Source organism: Eublepharis macularius, chromosome 8 (assembly GCF_028583425.1).
Source record: "Eublepharis macularius isolate TG4126 chromosome 8, MPM_Emac_v1.0, whole genome shotgun sequence".
Lineage (NCBI taxonomy): Eukaryota > Metazoa > Chordata > Lepidosauria > Squamata > Eublepharidae > Eublepharis > Eublepharis macularius.
The window spans coordinates 140957136-140980429 of NC_072797.1; the positions used below are offsets into that span (position 1 = coordinate 140957136).

Below are 23294 nucleotides of genomic sequence, written 5' to 3' on the forward strand. Positions count from 1 at the left end.
CAGGTCCCTTGAGTCCCCCGGCAGGGGACTAGGAACCTTGCACTCACCCCCCCCCCCACAGTCATTTTCTTTCCTGTGCCCGATGTGTGTGATGACATCACTTCTGGGAAGTGACCACGTGGGTCAAAGGGTGGCCCGGTGTGCATTTCCATGCTCACCAAAGGGATGAGTCCCCCCCCCCCACGGGCCCAATTTGGCCCGAAACGGGCCCATTGCTGGGCATGGGAGTGCACCGTGGTGGGGTGCGGGGGTGTGCCGCTGCTGGGGGGTGCCCTGGGAGCATGCACCCCCCCCCCAGCCAGGTAAGTGGAATCCTTCACTGACGTATCCCTTCAAACTCTGAGACGCCTTGGGGAGTTTTGGGAGCCTGACTGGTGACTCTATGTCAAGTCTTTGTTTGGAGCATGGAACGACAGGGTCATTTCTCGGTGGTCCTGACCCAGCCACACACAGAATCCTTGCTCTGTTGATTTAAGGAACCTGAAGAAGGCAAAGTGACAGCAGGAAATGCATGCTAAGCTTGACTTGCATGCTATAAAGCCGTGGCTCCCAACCTGTGGGCTGGAGACCTCGGGGAGCCACAGAGCTATTGCAAGGGCTTGGGTAGGTTTCTGCTTCCACAGCAGCCGTGCCCCCTCATTTATCTGCCAGCTGGCTTGCAATGCAGCCACACTTCTCTAACTCGATCTTCTTGCTCTGTGTCCCCATCCAGGAAGGCAAGATTGAGCCATCCGCAACTGGAGGTCCCCAAGTATGCACTGACCTAGTCAAGGCTGTTTGCTTACTTGTGAGAGGCTTGGGTGGGGTATACTGTCTCCCATTGCCTATGCCCTTCCATCTCTACTGACAGCTGGAAATGACTGCACAGGCTTGAGGCCTTTAAAGAACCACTCCCTGGCCAGTGGCTTTCTTCTGGGGCCATCAATTGTTTTCCCTGGCCCCTTTGCCATCCAAGGAAGACCCAGAGCTGCATTAGGGGCTTCACCAGAATGTGAAGCCCCTCTCGACTACCCCAGGATAAACCTGTAAATGCAGGAAAGGGTGGGTTGCCTCCACAAATAGTTTGTGGATCTGAATGCTGACTCAATGAAGTCCATACTGGAATACATTTTGTTACTCATTATGGTGTCACTGTGTTACCGGAAGTGGTCTCCTTGCAATAAATATGATTTATGGGGGAATTAGCAAGCAAGGAAGACAACTATGCGAGAGGCGGTAACGGGGATCTATCACCGGTGTATACCAGGTCCCTTCTGAAATAGAACAAGCGAGTCTGGTGCTTAATATCATACAGCTTTTATTGAACACAAGAACTTCATGCACATACACACAAATTACTAGGGAAAATAATTACACACACAGAGTCCTAAGAAATGTAGCCAGAAATTGGGTATAGAGATAGGATATCTACCTATCCTGGAGAGTAATCCAGTCCGCGGTGAGGAGAGAGAGAGAGAGAGAGAAGCTTTAAATGTCCAGCGTCCTCGGCCAAGAGAGCAAGAGGCTTAGAGCAAACCTCAAGCGAACAGCACTTGTGGATCCGGAAACGTGTTCAGTTTGAATGGGGCTAAGGCTGCTTTTATAGGTGAAATGTGCCCTGAGGTGGAGGAAAGTTCTCCTAGCAGTTAGGACAAAGACTCCAACGGTCAGTTCCTGGGTTAGACAAAAGGCTTGATTACTTTTATTGACAGCTGCCGGGGTGTGTGAATACAAATGTAAAACTAGTTCTGGCGCTGCACAAAAAGGATAGTTTGCTGATGAAGTCCACCGGCACTAGGTTAAGTACTTTTAGGGAGGGACTGTTCTCTTCCAGGAACGACTGTCTATACTTATGTCATTTGATTAGCTCCTCAATCAAGGACAGGAGATCTCATCATGGAAGGAGGGAAAGGAATGTGCTAAGTGGGGATGACTCTGCGAGACCTTTGTTGCACTGGGCACCGGCGAGGCCAGAGAGATAGTAAATCCAGTCGCTTCTCAATCACTCCGCATTCCTGTGCGGCATTCCATGCAAGCCATGTTCTCCCGGGCAGGATTCAGCAACTGCTGGAGGGCCTCTGGTTGGCCACACAGCAGCCATTTTAACTCCAGAGGCCTGAACATTTTTTAATATTACAAGCAGCCATATATAAAACTGCTATTAAAATGGCGGAGGCCGAGCTGACTGCTCACAACTGGACTTCTCATTTATTTTGCCGCCTAGAGTAGTAAACTGTGGAAAACACACATTCCCAGAGATCTGACAGTGTATTCTGAGTCTTCCAACTTTTGAAGACTTTTTTATTTCATCTCATGTTTCCTCAGTGAATTTTGTTCCCTGACCTATATTTTTATTGTAGCTTTTATGGTTTTGCATGTGTATTTTAGTTTTGGTTTCAATTGCTTTAGTGGTGTGTTTTTGTTTGGTTTTAATGGTTTAGAAGGTGTACTTTTTATTATGTATGATGTTAATCTGTTAGCGGCTTTAGTGGCCCTGATGAGAGTAGAAAGTTGGGGTATAAATTTGGTAAAATACATCAATGCAAGTGCCATCCCTAATGCCATAGCGAGAGGAGCAGCTGGGCATCCCTTGATCATGCCTGGATCAAAGCACAATTAAGAATTCATCCACAAGGAACGTTTTATATTGCACTTCATCACTATTTGAGATTCTGATAACTGTGAGTTCCTTTGGGAGCCAATTTATCATGGAAGAGCAGAGTTATAATCGTAACAGATAAATATCCACCAATATTTCTGTCAAGGACTGAAGGGCCATCCAAGCCAATTCCCATGAGTACAGACTAGTGTTAACTGTGTTGGCAAAAGGGTCGTTCGAAGCAGCTACACCAGTAACTCCAAGCTATATAAATATAGGAAGCTTCCTTACACTGTGTCAAGCCATTGGTCTGTACAGTCTCCTCTCCAACTAAGCTTCCAGTCTCTGAAAGCTGCAAAACAGGACCAAGCCATTTCGTTGACAGTGCAGTCTTAAGCAGAGTTGGACCCTTTTCAGTCCATTGAAGTCAATGCGTTTAGAAGGGTATAAATCTGCTTGGAATTGCACTATAAATTATTCAGTATAATAAAGAAGATGGCATACCTTCTGTAGGCCAAATAATATGTCCCACTCATATGTATTACTATTTTTCTATTATCCCTATTCTTCAAATATATATGATGCTGTTGTGCCACTCTATCCAATGGCCTGGCCTAAAAACAGAATGAAAAGGGGCCTGAGCACCAGAGTTGTCCAAGAAGTCCTAGAGTTGGTCAGCTACTGCTCTTTCAGCCACTTTGGCCAGAAAAGGCAGATTAGAAACTGGGTGAAAATTGGCTACATCCAAGGTTTTTTTTCTGGGAAAAGAGGTGGTGGAACTCAGTGGTGGGACTCAGGACTGCACAATGACGTCACTTTGGGTCAGCTGGAAAAAAAGGAGGAGTTTTTAAATATTTAAATCGCCCTAGGTGAAAATGGTCACATGGCCGGTGGCCCCGCCCCCAGATCTCCAGACAGAAGGGAGTTTAGATTGCCCACTTGGTGGCGCGGAGGGCAATCTCAACTCCCCTCTGTCTGGAGATCAGGGGCGGGGCCACCGGCCATGTGACCATTTTCAAGAGGTTCCAGAACTCCGTTCCACTGCGTTCCAGCTGAAAAAAGTCCTGGCTACATTATTTTTGTCCAATTATGGTCTTTTAAGTAATGGGCAGATAACTGCCTCTTTGAGAGGCTGAGGGAAGATGCCCTGAGCGAGTGACTGATTTATGATAGGCATTAAGAGCTCCTTTATGTGGTCTTTACAAGATTTTAGTAGCCAGGATGGGCAGGGGTCAGCGTACAAGCAGTGGCCTTCACAGATGCTAGAATTCTGTCTATATCTATAACAATATACTGCCCTTCAGAATGACAACACCCACTCCGAGCGGTTTACAAAGTATGTTATTATTATCCCCACAACAAACACCCTGTGAGGTGGGTGAGGCTGAGAGAGCTCCTAGAAGCTGTGACTGGCTCAAGGTCACCCAGGTGGAGGAGTTGGAAATCAAACCCGGATCTCCAGATTAGAATCTCGCACTCTTAACCACCAGGAACAAACACCTTTCATTCTCAGTTTCTCACCCCGAATGAAACCCCTTTCCAGGTTTTTGTCAATGAACTTATGTAGTAGCTCTGTTCGCTCAGCCTGGCTCACGGGATACAGCTTCCCCTTAGGAAGGTCCTTCCCCGGGGATCAGTTCAATAGCACAGTCTGTTGCCGGGGCAGGACCTTCCTAAGGGGAAGCTGTATCCCACACCTGTGCGGTTTTTAAGGTGCCGAGTCAGCTTCTGTTGCAACATGCCGGTGTGGCCACATACAGTCAGCTGTTGTTTAAGCCTGTTGTTACCTTTTAAGCCCGCTTTCCTTCGGCAGGTGTCCAGCACACACACCATGCCTGCTTGTATGTTCCCTCTAGGACAGGGCCCTGAATTCTTGCTGTCAGCGTCCAGTGTAATTAAACACAGCTTCTCAGAGCAATTAAGCAATTATAAATGGCTTATAGTAAACATATAGTTAAGAATATATTGTTTGTTAGAGCTATTAGCACCTAATTGGTTGTTAATTACTATAGTTGAGCTTGGCTGCGGTAACAGTAATGCATTTCTTTCCATATATCAAAAAGGGCACATGTATATGCTTGTTTATTTTTGTAACAGGGAAATTCATTTACACTGAATCGGTTAAAAGGTTGGTGCTTAGGTTAATCCAGTATGGCCACGATCTTCTGAGTGTCCTAAAGAATTAAGGGCTTCGTGCATAAGAGCAGGCAAGAAGAGGCATTATTAAAATCAGAGCGCCTCATTTTTGAGCAAACTAGTTTTGCAAAAAAAGAAAATGCAAGCAAGTCCTGCGACTAATCATCTGACAGGCGCTCCTCGACGCCCGTTCTGCGCAGGCGCGCACATTCCCGCCCGCGGCGCACTCCGGCGCCGCCTCGTCCGCACCCCGCGAGGTCAAGGCGGGCTTCCGCGGGCGGCCCTCCGGCCCGCAGGGGGCGCTGCGGCCCTCCCTGCCGGAAGCGGCCCAGCGTGCCCCGCGAGGGGCCAGCGGAAGTGCGCAGCGTCGGGCCGCCGCCATTCCGCGGAGCCGGGGCGAGACTCGGGCGGGCCGCAGCGAGCCAGGCCGGGGCCTCCGCGCGGCGCTACCTGGGCGGGCCGTTGCGCTGCGGGGCCGAGCGCGGCCGCCCGCCCGTCCGCCTACCTGCCCGCCCGCCCCCTCGCGCGCGCGGCCATGGAGGACAAGATCTTCACCAAGGAGCTGGACCAGTGGATCGAGCAGCTCAACGAGTGCAAGCAGCTGAGCGAGAGCCAAGTGCGCAGCCTCTGCGAGAAGGTGGGCCGCCCGCCGCCGCCGCCGCCGCCTCGGCCCCCGCCGGCCCCGTCTGCCTTCCGGGGCGCGGGTGCGGGTCTGCAGCAGGAGTGAACGAGCGAGAGGCCGGTGGCACCGGGAAGACTCACACAGTTGGTGGCAGCGTGCGAGCTTCTGAGAGCCACAGCTCACCTCTTCAGGTAGAAAAGACCAAGAGCCCAGTAGCACCTGGAAGGCTCACAACCCTTGTGGCGGGGGGGGGGAGCTCTCCTGAGCCACAGCTCACCTCTTCGGATGCAGCTAGAATGCGAGTCCAGCTCTCCAAGATAGAAGGGTTCTGGCTGTATCTGAAGAAGTGAGCTGTGGCTCTCAGAAGCTCCCACCCTGCCACGAATGTTGTGAGTCTTCCAGGCGCCACTGGCCTCTTGCTCTTCTCTACTGCTCGAATAAGGGTCCCTCTCCCGCTTTTTGCTTTGGTGGGGGCGAGTTTTCCTCCCATCTTTCTCTTTTCATTCCATCATTCTGAGGAACCTTCTGTCCCTTTAAGGCAGAGAAGATGAGTTTATGGGAGAGGGGGACTCTCTGGCAGAGTGTGTTATATATTGTATTTTTAAAGTAGCAATAAAATTCTAGGGTGTATTAGTAGGAATATCCTGGAACACCTGCATGGACATAAGGGTCGAAAAGGGTGAGCGGTGGCTCTCGAAAGCGCCTACCCGGCCACAAGGGTTAGGTGCTGCTGGCCTCTTGCTCTTTTCTCCTGCTCCAGACAGACCTAACAGGGCTACCCTTCTTGAGCCGTCGCAGTGTATCTGTAGTGTCTCGTCGGCGTAGGCCCTTCCCGTTATTCGCACATGGAGGCCGGGCTGAAGATTCCAGGAAGCGGCCCAAGCCTGGCCCTGTAAACAGGGAGCCCACCTGCCACAACAGGAAGGCGCTCTACATTAGTAGTCTTAAATCGCCTCTCTGCTTCTGGCCTCGTTTGGGGCCTGGCTGGGTTTCAAATCCCAAGCCACGCCAACAGAGGGGGGAGGACTTCCAGGAAGGCGCCCTCTGCCCCAGAAGGGCCAGGCGCCAAAAAGGGACAGCAACCCCCCCCCCCCCCGTGCCAAAGGTTGAGTTCTTCAAGTCGAGGCCAGAGGATGTTAAAAGTGCAGTGGTTAGAGCCGCAGGGTGAACTCGGGGAGACCCAGGTTGGGATCTCTGTTTTGACCTTGGGCCAGTGATACTCTCTCAGCCTGACTTGCCTCTTAAGTTTGTTTTGAGCTGCTGTAGCACAGTGGTTTGGCTGCAAATCAGTACTCTACTGGTTCGAATCCCACTATTGCCATGAGCTCGGTAGGTGGCCTTGGGTCAGCTTCTCAGCCCAGCTCCCCAGCTGTATTGTGGGGATAATAATAACACTAACTTGTTTACTGCTCTGGGTGAGGCACTAATCTGTTTAGAAGATTGGTATATAAGCGGTTATTATTTATTCATTCATTCATTCATTTATTTGTGAAGATAAAATTAGGCAGAGAGAACCATTTATGCTGCCCTGAGCTTGGAGGAAGGGCGGGATTTAAAAAATGTGCCATACAAGCAGGTTGTACGTCTTGTTTTTTGTTCTTTTTTCAGTCTCACACACATGATTGAAAGCAAGAGAAAAGAAGCCCAGGCCAGGTAGCGTGTGCTAGGAGGGGCCTGGTGGCAGCCTCGCTTTTCTGAGGGCTACTGGAAGGCCTGTGAGCATGGCACTCGGGGGGCTCCTGCCATCAAAGGCCACCAGGAGCCTGATAGAATTCTATTTTTATTGTTCTCTGTTGCGCCTTTATTTTTACATTGTAAACTTTCCTTGAGTGCCACAGCTGAAAGATGTATGGTGGTGGAAAAAGCTATCAAGTTGCAGCCGACTTACAGTGACCCTGGAGGGTTTTCCAGGCAAGAGACAAACGGAGGTGGTTTGCCATTGCTTGCCTCTGCATAACCGCCCTGGGCTTCTTGGTGGTCTCCCATCCAGGTACTAACTAGGGATGACTCTGCTTAGCTTCCAAACCCTGATGAGATCAGCCTTGCCTGGGCCATCCAAGTCGGGGCAGAAAGCTCTCTGAGTGCAGTAAATCAATAATTCATGTTCTCTTCCTGAGACTTTCCCTCCTCAGCATGCTTAGAATTATCCCCTTGGCTCTTAAGACTTGGCTTAAAATCAGTTGGGAGGGCAGAAGTTGAGCTGTTGAAACATTTTAAACGTTTCCAGTCAGTCTTGGTTTCAGCCTGATGCTGGTGGGTTAGAAGAACTTAACCTGTCCAGCGTAGCATCTTGTTTCTGCTGGACCTCTATATGTGTCACGTTCGCATGCCCGTGTAACACACACCCGGGCTTCAGGTCTCTGACTGGGGATGCTAACGTGACGCACGTTGTGACCCAATTTAAATGTGCCTCGGAGCACTTGTGTCCTGCCGCCATGACCTTCAAGTTGGGCCTTAGATGGATGTATGGAGCAACTTGAGGCCACAGCTGACGAGAGCCTGGTCCAGCGGAGTGGACATCTGGAACGGAGGCGTCCTCCATCTGAACTCGCTCGTCTCTCATTGGCTGCCATGTTTAAGTACCCGCTTAGGAGGCATCTGCTCATTAGTTGTATTGCATGAGAATGCTTTACACTGAGTCAGGCCATTGGTCTGTTACGGCGAATTCAGTTTTAAATTACTGTAATTAAGTGGGGAGTTAGAAAACAAGTTACTAAGACCTAATCTTATTGCAGTGACTTCCGTTTTGAGACAGCGCACATGAATATATCATGTTAAACCAGTGGATGCTTTAAACACACGCAGCTGTTTTCTACTGAGGTCAGTATTGCCTACTCAGACTGGAAGCTGCTCGCCAGGGTCTCCCGCAGAGGATTTTCACATCATCGGCTTCCTTGTGCTTTTAACCGGAGATGCCAGCGGTTGAGCCTTCACTGTTGCTATGCAAAACAAATGCCCTTTCACTGAGCGATGGATGGCCTCTTCCTTCCGTAGAAAACAAAACAATATTTGCTGATTTTTGTCCTGATTATGTTCTGGGGCTAATATTTGCTACAGTCCTTCTCTGCCTTCTCCCCCCCCCCCCTCTTTTGGTTCCATGAATGTAAGTTTGCATACTGAAAGCAGAGCTAATTAAAACTTGTTCAGACATACAGTTCGTGCTTTCATCAAAAATATGGATGAACTCTATGCCTAATACTTATCTGACTTTTGAAACGTGAGCAGATGTCAGCCCTCCTCTCTCTTCCACCCCACCCACGTGGGCTGGGGGAGATTGCACAGTCTCTAGTTCTCCGAAAGTCTTACTCTCTTCATTAATACTCTGTAAGAGTAAAAAGTATCTTTTATTGGGACGTTTAGCTGTTATCGCAGTGCTATATTTATGCTTTCAGGTAATACCGGTGATGAGGGTTTTGTGGAAAAATTAAAATTGGAAAATTTTCCAGAAAATTGTCTGATGCCCTAAAAAGAGAATAAACTGACTTAGTATGTTTACTTTGAGTTATATTTAATAAACAAATTTAAAAATACTAAATTTAAATTTTGCATCCCAATAGTAACAAATTTGATCAGGGGGAAAAAAGACGACTCAGTTATGCTTTAAATGTTACTTTCAAAATGAATTCCGAGCTTTATGTGGAAATTATTTTAATTATACTTATTTTATTCTTATTTTTATTATGCTTCCCTTACACTCCTTAAATTTAAGGAAGGGAACCAAAGGCCCTGAAGACACATGAATTTTAGAACTGTGTGGGGTATGCCACGGTCTTCTTGGCTGTCCACTCGTGCATTTCAACAGAATTTAACTTGTGGCTTGAATGTCCGTGCGGCATCACTTCCGTTATTTGTTAGTTTGATGCCACGTTGGTGGTTGCTTTATTCCCTCCATCAAGCGACAGAGAGTATTTTCATAAATACTTTGCTTTTGATTTGACCTGCACAGCTGATCATGTATTGTTTTTTAATTTGAACTATTATGTGTATTTGTGATTTTATTCCCCCAACCCCTGCTGTACAAATAGTAAACGTATATGTACTGTCTCTCACATTTTCTAGAGAGAATGACCAGGAAACACTGATTCCAACTGTGAAACTGCCAAGCTTACATAGTAACGTATTGTCAATGCTAGCCATTCATTGACATTCATATCCGCCACCCCTGAGTAACACAAAACTTAAGAATGGCCTCCATTTCCCTCTTGGTTCTGTTGCAGTTTGCAGATGAGGACAGGCGATTTAAGTGTGTGCCCTTTCCTGAAGCGTTTTTCAGGCTTTGCATAAGAGAAATTTTGTTGTTGGTTGATCTTAATAAAAGGCGTTGCTTTACTGACTCCAGATTTTCCCTCTTAGAGGACCTACACAGATACCAGTGTTTAGCATACTTCTTGAGAACTGTGTGCAGGCTGGAATCCTGCAAAGTGACAAATTATGTATCTTTGTACGTGTGCAACATAAGTGCTGCAGGCCTTGATGTAACAGAAGAGGTTGAGCTGCCTCAAGTGATGGCTCTCCATCAATGACAGTCTAGAAATCTTTAGGTTTTGGTAGCTGCTGCTCAGTTTCTTTCACTTAAATAAGGCTCTCAGAGGAGGAGGAAACATTATCTGGGCTACTGATTGTTCTTTTAGAGGTATGAGATATTCAGGCTCATATTAGTTATGGTGTAGTATGTAGCCACAGTGTCAGCAAAAAACATTTGTAATGGTTCTGTGCTGACCTCAGTAGTGGCCCCGTGTAGGTGAAGCCACAATGTTTCCAGCAAGGTACGAGTGTATGCATCTGTTTCCTTTCATGCTGGCAGCTGGGCCCTGCCTTACGTTCTGGGTTTCCGCAGTGGTTGGGGTAAGTGCCCTGGTGCAGGAACATCACACAGGATTTTCAAGAGCGGGCGGTGGCCTGGGCGGCCTTTTAGAATGCATCTACAGGTGTTTCAGAATGGTCTTGGGCTTCTGTTAGCACCGATACACATTTGCACTGGAAAAATGTTTCAGATTCCTGGGTGCTAAGATGTCATTTCAAACTTTAGATTTCAACCTTGCGTAGGAATGGGGAAAGCCTTCCTTTCTAGCATGTACATTCCAAGGGCATCTTTATATGAGCACTTACCATTGCTGAAGCTTCCTTTAGTGTGAAACTGTGGTCTTAAGTTCCATTGTAACAACAGCCTTGTGTCATTGGCTGTCATAATTCCCATTTACAGAAGGTGGGAGTCGTACGTGGATTAAGGGTCACTCAACAAGTCCGTAGCCGACTGGACAGGAATTTAAACATAGGTGAAAGGCACTTGTCCGTACTGGCGTATTTGTCTGCCGCACAAGTTTTCCTTGCAGTTTTATAGGATACCCATGAAGAGAATACGTTGGAAAACCATCTTGCAACACCAAGTCTCATCTGCGTTTTTTCTTTTGCTAGGCTAAAGAGATACTTACAAAAGAATCAAATGTACAGGAAGTGCGTTGTCCAGTTACAGTTTGTGGAGATGTCCACGGTCAGTTCCATGACCTTATGGAGCTTTTTAGAATTGGTGGGAAGTCGCCAGACACAAATTATCTCTTCATGGGCGATTATGTCGATAGAGGCTACTACTCTGTAGAAACTGTGACTCTTCTTGTGGCATTAAAGGTAAGGTATGTGGGTTCCGATCAGAGGCTGGAGGAAGCAGAACTCATACGTTTTTAGATGAGAACGACTAGGATCCAAGATACTTTATCTCTCTCTCTCTCTCTCTCTCTCTCTCTCTCTCTCTCTCTCTCTCTCTCTTATGCCCCCTGCCACTTCAGCTTACTCCCCCTGCCCCCCCGCCTCCCTCCTTTTTGCTCTCCCTTTACCTTTCTCCAGGCCCCTCCTCCAGTGCTAGTCCATCCACGTTCCCAGTTTGGGAGGGATTTTAGCTCCAGTTATCTTTCCCCCCATCAGTACCTGGCCCTGTTTTGCCAATTTCTTGATCTGCATTCTGAGGCCATTGTTCAGAATTAGATATAATGATAATTCGGGGGTTTAAGCTGTGTATTATTTAGAATGTAACCAGTTGATGTACTCCTACAATGCTAGTTTGCTCTCGCCATTCAGGTGCGCTATCCTGAACGTATTACAATACTGAGAGGCAACCATGAAAGCAGACAAATTACACAAGTATATGGCTTCTATGATGAATGTCTACGGAAATACGGAAATGCCAACGTTTGGAAGTATTTCACAGATCTGTTCGATTATCTTCCTCTTACAGCTCTAGTAGATGGGCAGGTAAGAAACTTTTTTTCATTTGCAAGGCAATACGGCATGCTCGTAATTTGTGACTGCGACTCGAACTCCTTCCTGTGGGTCAGTATAAAGGAGCAAATGGTCTTCCAGAACCCAGCACTCTGTCTCATACGTGCAGGCTTGGTACTGGAGTGTTGCCCTGGGTTTCATACCTTGAACTTGAATTATTGGATTATTAACAGTAAAAGTCTCCCTTTTTAAACTTTAGTCATCAGGATGTCTTGGGATACAAGAGCGCTGGATTTCAGCGTTGCTGACTAGTTACTTGCTCTGCAATATTTCTGTGCCTCTTTTGTCACCAAAGGAACCCAGAGCAGTTCACAGATAGATTCCAAAAGACCAATGAACCAGATGAACAAATAACATCAAATCACCAAAACAAACAGATCTCAGGCTGGTCCTGTTTGCCAAGGCTGCGCAACACAGGCCATGGGCCTCCTGCTCAGTCTTTAAGTACCTGCAGCGAAGAAGAAGGCAGACGTCAGCTGCTGCTAGCTTGGAAATACTTTGAGAATAAAAACAGAAGGGCTTTCCCTGCAGCAGCCGGAAATCACAAAAATAGCAGCAAAAATCTGCAGAGACCGCAGCTGTTGCAGTTAGGTGGCCTGTGTGGGATGAATCGGTGCTCTTTGGAGTAGAATCTGATTTCAGGGATGGAAAATCGAACGCCTTGTCAATATTTACTGCCGTGCTTGCCCCACAGCATAGGGAGAAGTGGGTGGCACGTTACTGACGCTTGGGTTTGTCAACCAACCACAGTTAAGTCTTCCAGCCTCCCTTTCTTGCCGTGCTTCCCACTCCTGACACTGGGTTCGTATAAAAAGACTTGCCTCCTCGTGATTTTATAAATACGTAATGGTGGACGTGGGGGGAAGCTGCCAAAAAACTTCACGCTTTCCTTTTCAGGCAGCTGTGCCCAGCGCTGTCTGTTTCTGTGATGTTCTGGTCAATTTTCAGATAGTTTCATGGAACCTTTTATTTTAAGTGATCTGTGTCTCATGCTATTTCATTTTTTAGCATTGGAAAAGAAGCTTGCCAGCAAACGCTTATAAAAACAATTTGAATTCTCGTGTGTCCATCCCCCCCCCCCCCAGTCATTAATATAATAGTCATCGTTTTCTTGTCTTGTTCCTTTTTTGTGACTCTACCCTTTTTGAAAAGCAGTTGTGCTGTTGTGCTCTTGTGTATCAGGAAAACAAAATTTTTTACTGTTAAAAGCATAAAGGTTTACAAGCTCATCCTTTCCCCATCGCAGTCGGATCTCGTTTCCAGTTTGCAGCTGTTTCATTGGTGCAGGGGCAGTGTTGCAGGGCGCTTCAAAATGGCGGCGCAGTTGGGAAGCAGCGAGCCACCCTCACTTGCCTGACTGCTGCTCCTGCCGGATGCATTAATAACACTTTGCCAGGCCACTTTGGGAAGGCGAGCCCTGCAACATGGCCACAAACCAAGTCTGAAAAAAGACAGGACAGTGACTTGGGAATACTGGACTTGTAAGGGCTCGGCAGCAACATTGTCTGGCTTCTCCTTAATAACTGCATGAATAAATTAAGCCAGTTTTAGGCAAGTGTGCACGTATGGAAGTGATCTGTGTGGAAAAATAATGGGCTTGTTCCAGTGAAAAATTTCTGCTCTTGTGCAAGTGGACTCGCAAGAAAAATGCCGCAGTCGCCACTTACGCAAAGTCAGAATGACTGAACCCCCCCCCCCCTTGCGTTTCTGCTTGGTCAGCATCTTGCACAGCCAATTTCGGGGCAGTATAATATGCAGGGAGGGAAACGCTGGGTGTTGCCCACGGGCGGGCGTGAGCAGAACAGTGTTAGATCCATTGGCGGTGCCATTTGCGCATCGCTGGATCCGGGCCAACGTTTCCTGCATTAGTGAGGGCCATATAAAAATGTTATCAGGTCAGAAGTGACTCGTCCTTAGCCCCAGGAAAAGGCATCCCTTGGCACGGAAGGGAGCAGGATGACCCTTAAACTACGGAGGCGTGTGCGTGCTAGTGGGGGGGGCCTAAGTCATCGCTGGAGAAGTGGCTTTGTCATCTCAGAAATACACACGTGGAGGTGTCGCATATTCTTGTCCCCTTCTTGAAAGAGAGGGGCACATCTGCTTCCTTCCTCTCCTCTCTTCCTCGGTCTCTCCGCCATTCTGCTGTATTGGATGCCCTTTGTGAGGCTTGAAATGTCGTCAGAGATACCGACATAAAGTGGAGGGGGGGGGCGGGAATCTGTCACAGAATCCTTCATTTTAGACTGTTTTAATTTTTAGTAGAAATGTCTGTTGATCGCTCCTTGGCCGGAAGCCCCGGGAGACGGTGTCCAGCAAACGGGCCCATTATCAAAATGCAGGTTGGAGCAGTCGCGTTTTAACCGGCTTTCGAGAGCATCAGTTCAGAGGTTTAGCCTTTACAGAAGGAAACGCACCGCTCCTTATTTTTATCGTACGGACTGTCGTTATATGTTGCCTTTCGTTCCTGTACAGATATTCTGTCTCCACGGAGGCCTTTCCCCATCTATAGACACGCTGGACCACATCAGAGCACTTGATCGCCTGCAAGAAGTTCCTCACGAGGTAACCTCACGGGAAACGTATTCCGGCTTTTACGGGCGTGACGCTCGGCTCTGACTCCTTCCCTTCAGGCGGCACAAGTGTGAATTCAGAATACAAGGTGTACCTGTCATACGTGCGTCAGTGTGGTTTAGTGGTTCAGAGTGTCAGACGAGGATCTGGGAGGTCTCGGGTTCGGAGCCTCACTCTGCCCTGGGACCTCGGGCTAGTCGCTGCCTCTCAGCCTGTTCATTTATTTATGTCATTTAGGGTCCGCCTTTCTCACCGAGACTCAAGGCGCATTACACAGTGTGAGAGTAGTACAGTCAGTATCAAGAATAGTTTCATAAACAATGCCGTAGGGCAAATAAATGCAGGTTTATAAAGACAGAGCATTCGCAAGAATCCAATGCAGAGCTGAATAAAATGCTGGAACAGAACATCAGCAATTCTAGGGCTGATAGAGGAGCGCATATTTAAAGCAACAGATAGTATGTAAGGCAACATAGTGGTGAGCAGGGCTTTTTTTCCGGGGGAACGCGGGGGAACGGAGTTCCGGAACCTCTTGAAAACGGTCACATGGCTGGTGGCCCCGCCCCCTGATCTCCAGACAGAGGGGAATTGAGATTGCCCTCCAGCAGCGCGGAGGGCAATCTCAACTCCCCTCTGTCTGGAGATCGGGGGGGGGGGGGGCCACCAGCCATGTGACCATTTTCTCTGAGGGCAACCCACTGAGTTCCACCACCTCTTTTCCCAGAAAAAAAGCCCTGGTGGTGAGGTCTGTGGTCCCTAACTCATTAGCAGAGCCCCTCCTTACAATACAAAAGCTTAACCTACCGCACAGGGCTGTTGTGAGGAAAAATGTAGGACTGGCAAATGATGTAAGCTGGTTTGGGGCCCCAAAGGAAAAGAGAGGGTATAAATAGATAAAACACAATAGTATTTATAGTAAATAGTAAATAAAATAAATTTATAGTAAATAGAGAAATACAGTAAAATAAATTGTTAGAATTGAAGTAGGCCAATCTTGTAGCTACACAATAACATATACCTTCTAGTTTGCAGTTTTATTATGACAAAGCCTGCTAAAAGAATGTGGAACCATTTTGTAAATTAGCTTTTTTATCGTCCAACTAAATTAATAATCTAGGATAGTGGTCTTATTTGTTTGCCCTTCTGTATCCTTTTAACAGTGCTAAGACGGTTTATTCTAAACATGCATAGTAAATGCTTGAATCCGTTGCCGTGGTGTTTAGGGTATCAACAGAGACTGCATCTCGATCATTTGACTTTGGCGTTTATAAGGGTGGTATGCCTCTAGTTTTAGGAGAGCAGTTCTCAAGCTTTAGTAAACTGAAGACCCCCTTTTTGATTTAACATTTTTCATGGCCCCCAAGCCCTCGTGCTTGTTGGCAACTCCAGGATGGCCCCTTTTCCACGTGTACGTGGCAAGCCAGCCACACGTGTCTCATGGAGAACTTCATCTTCTCACATCCTCAAAACAATAAGTTGAGAACCACATCAGCTCTGCCGGAGAAGCCAGTTTAAATACAGTATTTGTATTGTGTGTACGTGTCCTACACAGTCAGGTCTTGGAGTCCAGCTGATCATGTAAGGCCACAACTCTGTCCCAAGTTCTGTGTATATGTGTAAGTTTTGTACATGAAGTAACTATGATGACTACTGTAGCACAGTGGTTAAGTGGTTGGGTTGTGAATCAGCACTCTGCTGGTTCGAACTGCACTACTGCCCTGGGCTCAGCAGGTGGCTTTGGGGGAGCCACTCCTTTCAGCCCCAGCTCCCCAGCTGTATTGTGGGGATAATAATAATGCTGACCTTGTTCACTGTTCTGTCCGGAAGAGCGGTATATAAGTGCAGTTGTTGTTTTTGTTGTTGTTGTTAGGACTGTACCTTCTAGATGCCACTCAACCAATTGTGGAGTATCTAGGGCTCAGCTGTGGAATCCCATTGATCATTTGAGGGAGAGAAGGACTCGCCCTCTATCCTTACAAAGAAAGCCACTGCAGTGTGGTGGTTAGAGTACCAGACTACGATCTGGGAGCCCCAAGTTCAAATCCCTGCTCTGTAGTGGAAGTTTGCTGGGCGACCTTGGCCCATTCGCACACGCTCTGCTAATACAGGGGAGACTCAAGGCAGATTACACAGCATGAACCAGTACAGTCGTTTTCAAAGGCATTTCAATGAACAATGTAATAGTGTCTGTAAATGCAAATCTGCAAGGATTTAAAACCAGCCAAAAATCCAAGACAGAGTTGAAGAAGTACTGAAACACAATAAGCAAACCCAAGACTAACATATTAAACAACACAGAAACTACCCAGTAGGAGCATACTTCCTTGTCCCATCGCGGATGCCTTTGAGACAACTAACTGCAGCCCTCCTGAGTAAAAAGCCCTCTTCAATAATTCGGTTTTGCATCGTTAGTGGGAGCTTTCCTAACCTCTTTAGATAGGTTGTCCGGCAACAGTATATGTAATAAAGTAATCCTTACAGCCAGGGCTTTTTTTCAGCTGGAACGCGGGGGAACGGAGTTCCAGAGCCTCTTGAAAATGGTCACATGGCTGGCGGCCCTGCCCCCTGATCTCCAGACAGAGGGGAGTTGAGATTGCCCTCCGCAGAGGGCAATCTCAACTCCCCTCTGTCTGGAGATCAGGGGGCGGGGCCGCCAGCCATGTGACCATTTTCTCCGAGGGCAACCCACTGAGTTCCACCACCTCTTTCCCCAGAAAAAAAGCCCTGCTTACAGCTGCAGAGTTCTGCCAAGATGGAATTGGAAGGAGGCATATAATAAACTGATGCTCCTGTGTGCCAAAGTTTATTAGTGGAGTCAGTATGGAATTCGGAGCTTGTGCATTGCTCTCATAAGGGAACCCTTTAAATAAATGATTGCGTTTGTCTGGCATGCATCTGAAACTCAGCCCAGTTTTGCATGCAAGAGCTGCTTTTGCAGATTCTGTCCAGTAGTGTGAGTTTTTCCATTACCGTATCTTTCCATGGAAAAATGATTTAATAATACAGTACGTACAATAGCAATTCAGTCGGACTCTTGAAAGTCAAACTTCAAAATAGTCTGTTGGACAACAGTGGCATAGTATGTGTAGCACTTTGGACCGGCCAAAATTAGTACACAGTTCCTTACCCTTTTTCTTAATCTAAACATGGGAGGTGTGTCCTGCTGAGCTGTGATTTTTAAAATATTTCTATTCTAGTGAAATAACTTCCAAATTAAGATCTGAATTTGTTTGAACACAACATTTAAGCCACCCTAAGAGCAATTTGCAGCAGTCAGATTGGTGGTGCCTACACCTGAGTATGGAAAAAAAATTAATACACGATGTGAAATTATCTTAGCTTTAAAAAGTTTTGTTTACTAAATAAATCAAATATATCAGATTAGATCCCGATCTGTTTGAAGCCTTATCTGGAGTTATCTGGGGGGGGTGGGGGAACTATTCCAATTTTTTTTGAGGACTCCACATCAGTCCGCTGGTTCTCTTGGCTACGTTTACGTCGTCTGTTGCTTCTTCTTGCTCTCTGCTGCTGGTTAGAAAGAAAAACTTATAAGCAGCGTGGTTTCAGTTGAATGAGAACATAAACCAGACGGAAAAGGATCAAATGATACTTGAGTGAGATGGTCGCATTTGTATTCGCTTGCTCTCGTCTCGTCTGATAAGAGTCCGGTCTAGTCCTTGTAATCTACCGTTGGATTTTCTTGAAGGTGTCGGTGGCAGCGGTGATGAGGGGAGGGCATGAGAGAGCCAGGGGAGGGTTCAGTGACCAACTGTCCTCTGGATTTACAGCTGTCCACGCTCAGTCTCTGGTCCCTCCTTTTATTTGCTTAAACCCCAGCCAGCCAGCCACAGTCAGTGAAAAGGGGGAAACGCAGGCTTTGAGTAACTGCTTGATAGCTCGTAAGTTCTGGGCTCTGTAAAGGGCTGTAATTTGGGACCCCACTAAAATAACGTACTTCATTGTGAGATGAATGTAAACCCCTTTTAACAACTCTTTTGACTGGGCAGGCAACACCCAGAAGGTGATGAACAACAAAGATTTATTTATAGAAACTAAGGTGTGTAACAAGGTAGAGGTTTTGTGGAATGTTCAGTAAAGAACGTACAACTGGCTGTCAACGTCACTCCCCAGAGATGGGAGTTAACCTCCTCAAATGGTGTGTGTGAACTGAGGCACAAACACTGAGGGGAGATTTGATTCCTTTTACTTCACAGTCTCTGGTCCTCAGAAACTGTCCAGCTATATTTGGTACTGCTGGTTTTTACTAGGGTGCTTGCTTAAACTTTCTTTCCTAAGTCTACCCAAAATCCTACCTAAAAAGCTAAATAAAAATCCTGGCTCCACTGATGCTTCTACCCAGAGCCACAGGACCGTGTCTGGCCCTTCCCCTGACAAAGCTGAGGCCGGCTCGCCCCCTTGCTAGCCAGTGGGGTTCCAGGCTCTCTTGACTGCTTGACAGGGGCAGGACTTTGCGGGGTGATTTCCAGCTCTGTTACTCAATTCTTGGTTCAGTGAATTGAAGATTTTTAGTTAGCACTTGGAACTCGTGCTTCGGAAGTTGTGGCAGCAGGTGTTTCAGGGTTCTGATGTGGATTTTTACTAAGCCGTTAGAAGTCAAAGCCTTGGATCCATCGCACGAGGCACTTCCCCTGCACCAGGATGCGTGTCTGTCTCTGATTTTGGCCACTTCCCATGCCTGCATAAGTCAAGTCTGGCACATGTGCTTTAACAGCAGCCCGCCATATCACTTTGCACAAAATGCAAGGGCCAGTTTTCTGCCCAAGCAACTAAGGCAAGCCTGAGGTGGTGGCAGCAGCCCTGGTCCCAACAGGATGGGTGCAGCTCGCACGCTGTGGGCCGCTGCCTCCCGGGCCTCTGCACGAGGTCAGCGTAGGGTCCTCAGGTGGTGGCCGGGTTGTGCGGCTCAGGCTCAGCTTGCTCCCAGCATCTCTGGCCAAGCACCACGTTTCTCTTCTCCCCTGGCCCCCTTTGTTTGCTAGCATCCCCGTATCTCCGTGGGTCAAGTAGGTGTTACATTGGAGCTGTACTGCAAGCTAGAGCTGTGGGAAGGAGTAGGAGGCCCCACTTCACAAGTCAAGCTGTTTTAACAGGTCACTAGACCCAAGCTGACGTCAGGGGTGAGAGCAGGGTCGTTTGGGGTGAGCGCAGTATGTGGGGTCTGTGCTAAACGCTGATGGTAAGTGAAATCTTAAAACTTGAGTTTGGCAGAATGTTTCTGGATATTCTACTCGATGCAGGTGCTCTTAGCTGTTGATGTCAAGTTTTTTAAAAAACTGCTGTTGCAGCTTCTGTATTCTGTAAAATAGACTTCAGTGGCCTATACGCCCCCACCGTAACTTTTTCACTGAATCTTTTAAGTTAATTTCCTTTTGTCGGGGAGCAGGGGTCTGATTTATCGTTCTTTCTTTGGCAGGGCCCAATGTGTGATCTCTTGTGGTCCGATCCTGATGATCGTGGTGGTTGGGGAATATCTCCACGTGGTGCTGGCTACACATTTGGCCAAGATATTTCCGAAACATTCAACCACGCCAATGGTCTTACGTTGGTGTCTCGGGCTCATCAACTTGTAATGGAGGTAAAAGTTATTCTGTTGGCCAGCTGGATATATGGAAGACTGTTAAAGGAAGGCTTCCCTTTAAGTATTCCGTTCACATTCCCAACATCTTTAACTTCTGGTCCTGGCTGTTCAAAACAGTCTTAGGAGCAAATCCATATTCAGGATTGAGTCAGCTTTTGATCCAGCCGTTGGGAAGATTAGCACGATGCTTGCCTCTAACAAAACCCAAGTGGGGGTGATGCCTAGATGTTGCCCTTGCCCTCCTCCGCTCCCTGCCGTTCCTGTGACCCCTGGAAATATTGCTGTGTGGGATGGTGAGCTGACAACTGTGGGAGTCGAGGGCTGTAGTGGGAAAGAGGGCGACTCTCTCTCTCTGCCCGCCCCGCCCCCCCCAACTGCAGTTGCACTGATGGAAGAGGGATGCTTTTATTGGCATTGCTTGCCCTCACTGCATTCCTCTGAGCCACACAGCTGTTCTTCTACAAGATTGTGTGACCCCAGGGATGTATCTTTCCAGGGGGAGAGGGGAGAACCACACAGAGAAATCACTGCTCTTCTGGTGGCTGGTCGGGTACCTGCCATGGTATTTGCCATAGAAGTTATGCGGTTTGTATTGCGCCTCTGCTAATGTATCCTGCAGTCCTGTAATGCACATGCATCTCTGACTATAATTAAAATTAATCCTGTATTAGTCAGCTACTCAAATGACAAATAGAGTAGTTCCACATGAATGTGTCTGTTGCTGGTGCTTGGCAGGTAATTGCATTGAGTGGGCTTTCCAGAAATCTCCCGACACATAAATAGAGTTCTTGGAGGATTTTATGGAGCTCTCCAAAGTATGTTTCTCAGCCTTTTACCATTATACAGCTTAAAAATTGTACTCTGCAAATGTACATTCAGTTAAAAATTCCCAGACTCCTCTGTGACTCTTTGTACTTGTATGTTTGGTGAAAATCAAGTGTAGTCCAAAAATTATGGACTACACATGCCATCCGCAGGCATGTTCATTTAAAACTATTCATTCTCACGAGTACAAGGAATGGCTGCCTGACTATATAACATTACAAGCTAGCCTTAAAGGAAGATGTTAAGTGGGTCAGTGGAAACACTCCCCTTCCTTTAATTAAGAGAAATTGTTGACTAGTGTTTTGATTAAACACTCACAGGGTAAAGTCTGAAGATACTAAAGTTGGGAGGCCTTGAGAATTGTATCTAAAAATCTCTAAGAAGAGTGAGATTAATATCTTAACCTGTTTGTCACATCTAAATTAGCTTTTAAACATGGTAAAAATAATTTGGGAGATACCTTAAAAGAATTCTGTACTTTGAAACAGCTTGCTTTATAGTAATAAACATTTTGTGAGGGATGAAGCAAGATTCTTAAACGGTTTTAATCCAGTCATATGTTTAAGAGAAAATTGTTTGACATATTTTATGCGGACCATTTTCCTCCACTGCAGGGTTACAACTGGTGTCACGATCGGAACGTGGTCACCATTTTCAGTGCACCCAATTACTGTTATCGTTGTGGGAACCAGGCTGCTATCATGGAACTAGACGACACTTTAAAATATTCCTTGTAAGAAAACATACTTTTGTTTCAGTTGGCAATGGCAGGGGAGGTGTTTTTTTCCCCCATATGTGAAGTAAAATGATATTCTTCAGGCAGATAACATACCACTTAGCAGTGTCTGAACACAGTGGATATAGCAGAGGGAAGGCGGAAGTGATTTTCAGGAATTTTCTCCTGTTGCGTCCTTCTGGCCCACAGCTGTTCTTGGGATCCCATTTTCTCCCAGGAGCTGTATTGCAGGTGGGGGTGGGGGTGGGCGGTGTCATTAGGGCTGCACTGGGAGGGAACAGCAGGATCTAAGCCAATACCTGGCAACAGATAAATGAAAGAAATGCATCCCAATACACGTTTGGCAGCACTGTGACAGGACTCTGGAGAGCCGGGTTTGATTCCCCACTCCTCCGCTTGAAGCCAGCTGGGAGACCCTGGGCTAGTCACGGTTCTCTGGAGCTCTCTCAGCCCCACCCACCTCACAGGGTGATTGTCGTGAGGATTAACAACAACACACTTTGTAAACTGCTCTGAGTGGGTGTTAAGTTGTCCTGAAGGGTGATGTATAAGTTGAACGTTATCATCATCATCTTCAGAACTTTGATTGAGCATTGGAACTAGTGATTCCACACACACCCCACCCCCATTTTGATGTTAATTATAGCAATGATGAAGTTCGGCCAGGTTTGTAAGTTAGTATTTCAGTCTTCCCCCTTGAACATTATTTGGGGGTGGAGGTCAGTGGAACATGCGCATGTTTTGGGTAGCCCGCCCCTAAAACTCCTAAAGATGGGTGAGGGGTGGGAAGCAATATTGACTACATGAAGCTTGCTTCGAAGATTCCTTGCTGCGTGTGCTCCTGTTTTCTATTCATGCTGTCTGTTTAGCCCCATAAAACAGTGGAAAATACGGCACAATCTTGGAAAACTCTTGTCCCCATTAAGTGTCTCTCACTGGCATCCCTCCACTTCTGACCCTGTGGGGCCCATGCTTCAGATTTGTGAAGTCTGGTTCTCCTGGCTTGCTGTCCTGCAGCTAGTTAAGATGGGAAGGGCCCTGTACACATTCGCAGGTGTCCTCTAGAGCCATTTGTAGTTAAAACACATTTGACTGCAAAATGCTTCTCTCTCCCCCCCCCCCCACCCCCAGCCTTCAGTTTGATCCAGCTCCTCGCCGTGGAGAACCTCACGTGACTCGGCGCACCCCAGACTACTTCCTATAATCATCTCTTCTTCGACCTGGCCTTGATCAGAAGAAAATGCCTGGCGTGGAGAGGGGGAGGGGAGAGTGCAGCCGTTTCCGTGGTTCAGTTGGGGTCTGTCTTAGCATCAAGCCTCTTCGTGGACCAAATGTGCCAGAATGAGGACGAGAAGCTTTGAGCACAACTTTAAAAGACTGACTTCAACACACACTAACCAATCTTAGATCAGCCAGTTTGCCTGCTGTATCCTGTAGTCATTGTTTTTCTTCTGGATGGTTCAGAGAGAAAAAGATAACTAACACCCACAGCTCCCTTTCATGCTTTTGTGTACATTTTAGTTGTAGTGTTTAACTGGCATGTTATTAACGTTTTGAAGTTTAAGGAAAATGCACAAACTAACTTGCCTCTTAACTCCTATTGCCCTCTATTTTATTGACATAAGTAACTTAACTGGAGAAAAAAAAATCCTCCTCAGAGTATGTTGTCATAAAAGCTTTCACTCCATTTAAGATAGATGACTGTTCTGTGTTGATCCTACTTTTTTTTCTGTATATTTGTCATAAAAGTGCTTGCATCTTCTTTGATGTATTTGAACAAATAAACATACAAATGATTAATCCCAACTGCTGGATGTTCTGGAACAGGATAATTTGTCATACGGAAGTTGTCTTTGCTGCCGGAGGCACTCAGTTGTCAAAACACTCCCTCTTGTTTCCTTTGCATTAAATGTCTAATGAAAGCCTCCCTCAGTCCTGGGAACACCACCTCTGT

At 46.9% G+C, this 23294-nt stretch overlaps 1 protein-coding gene across 1 annotated transcript; it reads left to right on the forward strand.

Annotated features, from left to right (window-relative positions):
• The first annotated feature begins 5058 nt into the window (after positions 1–5058).
• PPP2CB (protein phosphatase 2 catalytic subunit beta) lies at positions 5059–23146 on the forward strand. Its single transcript, XM_054986676.1, has 7 exons — positions 5059–5351; positions 10752–10961; positions 11409–11582; positions 14082–14171; positions 19615–19776; positions 21219–21337; positions 22472–23146. The coding sequence occupies exons 1-7, from the start codon at positions 5250–5252 to the stop codon at positions 22542–22544; spliced, it is 930 nt and encodes a 309-aa protein (XP_054842651.1). The 5' UTR covers positions 5059–5249; the 3' UTR covers positions 22545–23146.
• Positions 23147–23294: the final 148 nt, after the last annotated feature.